The sequence below is a fragment of the Amblyraja radiata genome, chromosome 39 (genome assembly GCF_010909765.2).
Source record: "Amblyraja radiata isolate CabotCenter1 chromosome 39, sAmbRad1.1.pri, whole genome shotgun sequence".
Taxonomy (NCBI): domain Eukaryota; kingdom Metazoa; phylum Chordata; class Chondrichthyes; order Rajiformes; family Rajidae; genus Amblyraja; species Amblyraja radiata.
In genome coordinates, this window is record NC_045994.1 from 10,159,271 (window position 1) to 10,168,662 (window position 9,392).

General features: G+C 46.2%; 1 protein-coding gene and 1 long non-coding RNA gene across 11 annotated transcripts in view; one reads left to right on the top strand and one right to left on the bottom strand.

The window, feature by feature from the left end:
- The window catches only part of aak1 (AP2 associated kinase 1), a 98,952-nt gene extending 92,899 nt beyond the window's left edge, over positions 1-6,053 (bottom strand). For 6 of the 10 annotated variants that reach the window (XM_033013778.1, XM_033013775.1, XM_033013772.1 and 3 more), the window contains exon 1: positions 5,615-6,051. In XM_033013778.1, the coding sequence (XP_032869669.1) occupies positions 5,615-5,783 (169 nt within the window). In that variant the 5' untranslated portion in view covers positions 5,784-6,051. Of the gene's footprint in view, positions 1-5,614 lie in introns of all 10 variants that reach the window. The other 4 variants (XM_033013780.1, XM_033013779.1, XM_033013776.1 and 1 more) reach the window with 3 other exon arrangements.
- A 472-nt stretch (positions 6,054-6,525) lies between these two features.
- Positions 6,526-8,905, top strand: LOC116967403. The gene is made up of 2 exons (XR_004410213.1): positions 6,526-6,587; positions 8,601-8,905. It is a non-coding gene; the product is annotated as an uncharacterized LOC116967403 (long non-coding RNA).
- Positions 8,906-9,392: the final 487 nt, after the last annotated feature.

Genomic DNA, 9,392 nt, shown 5'->3' on the forward strand with positions numbered 1-9,392 from the left:
ATAAAGGGGGGGTCGGTGTGTGGAACTGCCAGAGGAGGTAGTTGAGGCATGTACTATCACAATGTTTTAAAAACATTTGGACAAGCACATGGATAGGATAGGTTTAGAGGGATATGGGCCAAACGTAGGCCCTTCGGCAGATGGAACTAGTGTAGATGGGCCAAAGGGGCTCATCCCACACTGTATGACTCTATGACTCTCAAAGACAGTAGGCAATTCAGTAGCCGCCCAACTTAAAGGGCAATGAGGCATTTCAGAAAGTTAAAAAAAATTGTTGCTATCATAAATGCAAGCTTTCCTTTTCAAGGAACTATACAACTGGGCGGCACGGTGGCGCAGCGGTAGAGTTGCTGCCTCACAGCACCAGAGACCTGGGTTGGATCCTGACTAAGGGTGCTGTCTGTACGGAGTTTGTACGTTCTCCCGGTGTACTGCGTGGGTTTTCTCCGGGTGCTCCGGTTTCCTCCCACATTTCAAAGACATACAGGTTTGTAGGTTCACAAAAATGCTGGAGAAACTCAGTGGGTGCAGCAGCATCTATGGAGCGAAGGAAATAGGCAACGTTTTCGGCCGTTAATTGGCTTAGATAAGAATTTGAAATTGTCTCTAGTGTGTAGGATAGTGTGTAGGGATCGCTAGTTGGCACGGAGTCATTGGGCCTGTTTCCGCGCTGTATCTCTAAACTAGCTCTAAGTTGCTTGGCTCATGCCAGCTTCAGGATGAAGGAAAATCAGGACCACTTTGGGGTCAATCAACCGGTGGTGCTGCTCTCCAGGTTATTTTCTCCCAAGAGCTTTTATGGGGGAGGGAAATAAATGCAAAACTTAACTATCAAGTCCCTGAATTAATCCACCAACAAACACTATCTATGGTCACCAGAATGATCACCATAATGATCCTTTCAGCAAGGAATCAGCTCGAGTGATCTAAAATTTGGTATGAACTTTTCAAAATGTAATGGATGCAAAAATGCAAATTGTGGATTCTTCACAAAGTAATTCCCATTGAGGACTTAAAAAAAAGTGCTGCAATTTGCTAATTGCACTAATTATGCTACATCTGTAATTTTGCATAAATAAAGGAAATACTTGGTACAGAGTGCACGTTCGATTCACCAGGTGGATTTCTGACCGTTCCAGGATTTCTTCATCTTTTTGTTTTTTATTTTAGTTAGTTAAGTGTTTTGTTTGGAGGTCTAGACTTTTTTTATGTGGGGGGGGGGGGGGGAAGGGGGAAACTACCTTTCAGGGTCCCTACCTGGTCAGAGAGGCAGCTTTTCTCCGGGCTGCAGCTTCGACCCGTCCTCGCGGCCTACCAGCGGGCCTGGAGCGGCGTTTCCTGTCACGGACCGCCCAGAATCTCGGCTTCGGCGGCGGCACAGCGCTGGAGCGCTATCGCGGAGCGGGCGATGCCTTGCCTGGGTCGCCGCGCTGGAGCTCCGGTGAGCTGAGACAGCCGGGTAAAACATCGCGGAGCTGCGGGACTGTGGAGCGACCAGCTGCGGGCGGCGGCGCTGAACTTAACATCGGGAGCCTGGGATCTCTAGATGAGATCACCAGTTGTGGAGCTCCAACCGGCGCGGCCTTGTTGGCTTCGGAAGCCGCGGCCTCCAGTGCGGAAGCGGCCGTTCCAGGGTTCCCAGGGAGGACTCTCCCGACGCCGGAGCAACATCACCCGGCGAGAACGGCCAGGAACATCGGGCCTCCGTAGAGACAACTGTGGAGGCCTCAATAGGCCCGACTATGGGTGAACTGGGGTTGGGGACTGGACTTTGTGCCTTCCCTCATGGTGGGAGCCATTGTGGGGGGATGTTCTATGTGTTTAAGACTCTCATTGGTGTTATGTCTGTATTCTTTTTTTGTGTGCTGCAAAATGGCAAAAAGCATTTCACTTCACTACACCTGGGTGTATGTGAATGTGACTAATAAAATACCTTTGATACCTTTGATACCTTTGACAGGACTGGTTTTATATTTGAGGATAAATGGCGTAGGATAAAATTCTAATCTCTGGACCAGGAAAGAGTGAGACATGGCCTTTAAAAAACAGACAGAATACATGGGATAATTGCTGGGATGATGTGTCCCTGGTTAAGAGTCTAGAATTATGGGACAATGTCTCAAAATACGGGGTAGGCTATTCAGGACTGAAATGCTGAGACATTTCTTCACTCAGAGAGTGATGAGTCTTTAGAATTCTCCACCCAAGAGGGCTATGAAGTCATTGACTGCATTCAAAATAGTGATTGATAGATTTGGGTATATTGAAGGAATTAGGGGATAAGACAGAGATCCAAGGCAAAAGATCAGCCACGATCTTGTTGAGCGGCCTACTCCTGATTCTATTTCTTACATTCTTTACAGGATAAATGTAACATGGGTCAATCTGCAGCCATATACTCGATGCAGGTCTGCCGACAGTAATAGATGCATACTTTAATAAATGCCACGGTTTTTTTTTTACAGATCGCAAAGATTTAAAAAAGTGAATTTTCATCAGCAATTTAAACCGAACAATATAATACAATAATTCTAAAATTTCCATCTATACTATGTCAAAGGATGCTGAAATTTCATTAGTACTGCAACATGGCCTGCAGATTTATCAGTTTTATGGCTGGAATTGCTGTAAATCGGCCAATAAGATTACCCTTGTTTGCCCCAGGTCTATCAGGAATATCATATATTTGCAATTTAATTTCCAAAGATCTATTAATATTAAGGACAACGCTGCAAACCTATAGATAAATAACAGAAGCAAATTTCAGAAAAAGTCAAATCTTTTCAGTAATATAATTCAGAATATTCCAATGATCCAGAAAATTATTGAAACTGCTGAAAGGCAATCAGCATAAATGTACATCCTACGGGTTAAAATAATTCTACTGCATTTATAATTGGACACCAGAAATAAACATAGCACATCACAGTAACACTCATGTGATTATTGCAGGTGCATCGGAAATGTTAATGAACGCTGCAGATTCAAAACCGGGTCTGTTGACTGCTAAAGTATTAGAGTTCTGGTTATATTAGTATTACTTAGTTGGCTGACACTCGATAATAGACCAAGGGCAGGTGGATCAGTAAAATAGGAGGATCGATTGCAACAAGACAGAGCCAGGAAACAAAGTGCTGGAGGAACTAAGCTGTCATCTGTGGAACAAAATGAACAGGTAAGATTTCAAGTCAGGACCCTTCTTCAGATAATTCTGAAGATGGGTCCCGAACCGAAATGCCGCTGGCCCATTTCCTCCACAGATGCTGCCTGGCGTGCTGAACTCCTCCAGCACTTTGAGTTTTGCTCAAGATTCCAGCATCTGCAGTTCATTGTGTCTCCGGAGGCAGGGGTGTTGTAGGGTTCACCAGCTGTATTGCTGCGATTGCCAGAGTTAATTTTTGTTTTAAAACTCATTCACAAGATTCAATGTAACCATGCAAAGTCAGCATGCTATGTCTAATCCCGTGTGTCATCAAATGAGTGGCTTGCTTGGCCATTACTAATTCTAAATGCCGAACGGGGTGTGGAGGCCCAGATCCGGTATCTCAAATCCCACCACAGGATCTGGGGTGTTTTAGCTGGTATTCTAAATCACTAGTCTAGGTTTGGAATAATCAGCCACATCATGACCACACTCTGCTGAGTTCTTCAGTAAGCGTAGTGGGCAGGGAGGCAATGTCCACCCATGCATTTGCACTAGGGTCATTGGGCGGGAGTGGTAAGGGTTAGCCAAGACATGGATGTTAGTGCATGGTTTAGGGGAGGATAGAGAAGTGATGCTGATGCGTGGGCTTGGCAGGGATGGGTAGTTCAACTGATGAGTTTACGAAACCTAGGATGTCTGGCCAAGCTGTACAGGGAATGTGGGGAAAGTGGAGGTGGAGGTAGGGATTATAGGGACCTTCCAACAGTGTGGAGGATGGGGGTAGGGGCTCGTAGCAAAATGGGAAAGATCAGGGAGTCAGGATGAAGAAGGGTCCCAACTCAAAATGTTACCCATGCATCTTCTCCAGAGATGCTGCCTGTCCCGTTGAGTTACTCCAGCATTTTGTGTCAACCTTTGTCCCAACTCAAAACGTCACCTATCCTTTTTTTCCCGAAAGATGCTGCCTGAGTCGCTGAGTTACTCCAGCACCTTGTGTCTAGCAGTGGGAGAGACATGTTGGGTTGTTCACTGGCTCTACTGGGGGCTGCTGACTGCACCATGTGGAGGGAAAAGTTGGAGCAACGGATAGATGGCATCGGAGAAAAAGAGAGGGGATAATGAATCAATTATATTGGGAGAAAGAGGAACGATTTGTCAGAGGTCAGGGGTGAGAGGAGTGAATGATCTGTGAGTGATGTTATGGGGGGGGGGGGGGGGAAGAGAAGGGTATGTTAGTGATGTTGGGGAGGGAGGGGGTGGGTGGTCAGTCAGTGATGATGGGGGATGATCTTGGGAGTGACAGAGTCACTGACAGATCATCCCTTATATCATTGGCATCGAGTGAGATTGGGGCAAGGACAGGGAATGATCTGTGAGTGACGTTGGGGAGGGAGGGGGATAATACGCCAGTGATGTTAGTTTGAGGATAGGGGATGATATTGGCGATGGGGAAAGGAAATGCGATATTGGTTTGAGGAGAGGGGATGGTTTGTCTATGATACTGGAGGCAGGTGAGGGGCTGATCTGTCAGTGATATTGACGATGAGGAGAGGGGATGGTCTGCCAGTGATATTAGGGGCAAGAGAAGGGTCGATCTGTGAGTGAGGTTGGAGAGCGAGGCCATGATCTGTCAGTGAGAGGCGATGATATGTCAGTCTGATATGTCTGAAGAAGGGTTTCGGCCCGAAACGTCGCCTATTTCCTTCACTCCATAGATGCTGCTGCACCCGCTGAGTTTCTCCAGCATTTTTGTGTACCTTCGATCTTCCAGCAACTGCAGTTCCTTCTAGAAAACGATATGTCAGTGATATTGGGGATGAGCAGAGGGGTTGACACGTTATTGATATTGGAGATGAGGGGAGGGATTGATCTCCGAGTGAGATTGGAAGGAGAGGGCATGATCTTTCAGTGAGATTAGGGATAAGGAGAGGGGATGACAATGGCAGTGATATTGGGAATGAGGAAAGGGATTGATCTGCGAGTGAGGTTGGAGAAGGAGGGGTTCAGTGAGGTTGAGGTTAGGGGTAAAGAGAGGGGATGATGCCAATGATATAGGGGATGAGGAAAGGCATTGATCTGTGAGTGAGGTTGGAGAAGGGGGCATAATCGTTCAGTGATGATGAGGTTAGGGGTAAAGAGAGGAGATGATGCCAATGATATAGGGAATGAGGAAAGACATTGATCTGTGAGTGAGGTTGGAGAAGGAGGGCATAATCGTTCAGTGAGGTTGAGGTTAGGGGTAAAGAGATGCCAATGATATTGGGGATGAGGAAAGACATTGATTTGTGAGTGAGGTTGGAGAAGGAGGGGGTTCCGTGAGGTTGAGGTTAGGGGTAAGGAGAGGGGACGATCTGTCAGCGAGATTGGTTTGTGGGGAGGCGAATGACCATGGAGATACGATGGGGGCAGCAGCGGTGAGCCCCGGGCGCCGCACCGATGATAATGCCGGCCCTCCTCCCCTCTCCTCACCTTCAGCCACCACCTCCTCCACCGTGACATGCTGCCGGCCCACGCAGAAGACGCGGCCGATGAAGCCGCTGCCGGGGCAGGAGCCGGAGCCGCCGCCGCCGCCGCTGCTGCCGCCGCCGCCGCCACCCGAGCCCGCCGCCTCCCGCCGCGAGTCGAAGAATTTCTTCATCCCCAACCGCCTCTCTCTCACTCTCTCTCGATGATGATGATTATTATTATCGACCGACGGATTTTTTTCCCTTCAAAAACACACACCGACCCTCCCCGATCGCCGCCTAGCCGGGCCCAGCCGCGGCGGGGAGAGAAGCGACGGCGCTCCGGGGCTGAGCTGCGGACCAGGCCGGGCTGCGCGCCGTTAATCCCGGCATTAAATAAATAACAGCAGCGCCGACGGGACCCAAAGAGCGGGACATCGGCGCGCCGCGACCCGGATACGCAGCGTACCGGAAGTCACCCGCCTTCCAACCTCGAATTATCCCTGCTATTCTTGTTTTTCAATGCAGCCAAATGCCATAATCTCTCGCAAATGTCATCTTCTTTCCTGCTTTGAGACGATTTATAATATCTTACAAGTGTGGTTGGTCTACTTTGCCAAGTGTTGTCAAACCCCATGGACCGGTGCATCTTGGGTGTTGTAGTTTCCGTTCTACGCGTTATTTTGGAAACCAACGTCTCCTGTCACTGGGGGGACTACAAATCCCAGAGGTCTGTGCGGCATGCGCCATGGGAGGAGCGCCCCCATGGACTACAAATCCCAGAGGTCTGTGCGGCAGGCGCCATGGGAGGAATGCCCCCATGGACTACAAATCCCAGAGGTCTGTGCGGCATGCGCCATGGGAAGAACGCCCCCTTGGACTACAAATCCCAGAGGTCTGTGCGGCATGCGCCATGAGAGGAACGCCCCATGGACTACATGTCCCAGCGGGCCTTGTCGGCCTTTAGGTTGAGCCGAGGGTCTTCTCTTCATAACAAGGTCTGGAGTTTTCTTCACATCCAATGTGTTTTTTTTATCAATGGTTTACAAGTATGTTTTTTGTCGTGATCAGGATTCAAATGTCTGAAGTTTGACGTTGACATCATAGTATGGACCCCATTCCTTCTCCCCAGAGATGTTGCCTGGCCCGCTGAGTTACCCCAGCGTTTTGTGTCTATATTCGGTGTAATCTGCAGTTTGTTTCCAACACATGGACCAAGTGGCCTCTGTGAATGCATTTGCTTCAGAGGGACAAGAGCGGTGCCGGGTGGTGTAGTCTTGTTACTACAGACTGGTGTAAGCAAACATTACACTTTTAGTGCATTACACACCAATTGTGTTGAGATATGTGTAGGAAGGCACTGCAGATGCTGGTTTACACCCAAGGCAGACACTAAATGCTGGCGTGACTCAGCGGCACCTCCGGAGAGAAGGAATGGGTGACGTTTCGGGTCGAGACCTGCTTCAGACTGACAGTCCGGGGACAATGAGACAAGTGATATGAATGGGTAAGGATTGAGTCTCATCTCAATTCTAAATGGTTTACCCCTTATTTGTGAGTCTGTGCCCATTTATTTTTGGCTGGGGTAGCAAAAGAAGCTTCTCAGCTACCAATTTATGTTCAAAGTAACCAAAGATGATGCAATTACAGATGACTTAACAACTTAACTGCAAAGATCCATTTTAAGAAACATCTTAAAAGGTGATTGATAAGACTGAAGAAGTGTCACAACCCGCAACGTCACCTATTCCTTTTCTCCAGTGACACCTGTCTGAGTTACTCCAGCTTTTTGTGTCTATCTGTGGTTGATAAGACTGTTGGTCTGGCTAAAGTATTCAATGGTAATAAAAATGACATGTATTAATAGCCACCTGACAGCCCACATATCTCCATACAACCTCTTTCATTCTGTTATCTTCCCAGAAACTGACTCCGTTTCTTTCAGTTCATTTGAGCTCTAGACTTTTATGGAAATTCAACTGCAAAATTACACTTCCGAAAGAGTATTTTAAGTACAGAGTAATATTGTTGAGACTGAATGTCCGCCCACAATATTTTTCTGGAAGAATTTAGAATGAGGATGATTTGTGCCCAGTAAATTGTTGCATATCTGAACATAAATATGCATGCAATAATTGATGCTTCACTGAAGAAATCAAAGCAGCAAAAACTGGTTGACTGAGATTGAATAACATATTTCAGGAGGTAGCTCAATAAGTACAATAGTGCATACTCCGTCTGATCAGTTTGAAGAAAGGTCTTGACCCAAAACGTCACCCATTCCTTCTCTCCAGAGATGCTGCCTGTCCCACTGAGTTACTCCAGCATTTTGTGCATACTCCCAATTGTCTTGTTTGGCACATCCCAATTTGGTTTGTATGTGGCCTTGTTGAAATATTCTTGGTTATAAACCTGCTTCTCCTTTTCACCTACCCTCCCCTTCACTCCCACAATCTCATTACTCACTCAACTGTCTTTCTATAGACTATATGATTTACCACTTTGAATCATATTTTTGGTTCTTCCAGATCCCAAGAACACCGACCAGAAATAGCTTATTTTAAAAACGATCAGGAGTTGTAAATCCAAAAATGCCAAAGTGTTCAGTGAAGACATTAAAAATACTAAAAGGGAAACGTTTGCAATGAATGAAAAATATGAGCTGTTTATCGATTTGATCATTCTTATTTTAATTTGTGGGCCTCGCTGTTGCCTTGAAGATGGGAATGAAATTATTGACGGCGGTTGGCCCCTGTAGGACTGATGTGTAAGTTGATACAGTCACAAAAATAGTCTCAGTGAATTGGGAAAAGACTACATTGACTTCCCTTTTGGATGTGGAATCCCAAAGAATACTAAGGTGAAAACGAAAGCAAGAGAAAATTAAATGAAATGCAACTAGAATATTGTTCCTCTAACAAAGGGTATCAGACCTGAGATGTTAACTATCTTTCTCTGTCCATAGAGGCAGCCTAACCTGCTGTTTCCAATCTTTTTTGTTTTTATTTCAGATTTTCGACATGTGTATTTTTAATTAAATCTTCCTCCATGTCTGTATACACGCTGAATGAAAGAATGCAATTGCATGCGTATAATTTATTTATCAGCTTCTTGGGATATGCCTCACTCCTTAAAACCAATGATGTACAGCTCCACAAGGATTGCACAGAACTCACAAAACCAGAAACATGTTGCAGCATTGAAGAAAACCATTTGGATCTTGCCCCAACTGGCCAAAAGTGGACTAATAAGTGAATGCTTCTAACCTTGGTCCTTTTAACAGTTTGTGTTTATAAAGGTACTTTTTACATGTGAATGTTTCTGACTTCCACCCCCTTCATGCTTAATATCACAACTGCTCATTCAATGAAACAAGTCTTTATCTCTCTCATCCTCATACTAAATAATGAATTTATGAGTCTCAGTATTGTACTCTCAGCAAAGGGAAGAAGATTATTTCTGTTTACCGGTCTAATTGGCACATAATTTTATTCACCTCATGTAAGTTCCCATTTGAAATAACATGAACAGAGCGAAAACAGGGCTGTGACCCTCACCTCCCTACTGGAATGTAGCTGTTTTAGCCATGTTTGTACCATGGTTGTGGTGTGCTCTGGAGCTGAGAGGTGGTGAAACCCAAACTGGGCATTATGTGTTGCCATTGGATAGTGCAGAAAAGACAACTTCCACAATCAGCAGCCAGGCAGAGATTTTATACTTTTGGACTTTAGAGACACGGAATGGAAACAGGCCCTTCGGCCCCTTGAGTCCGTGCTGACCAGCGATCACCCTGTGTACTAACA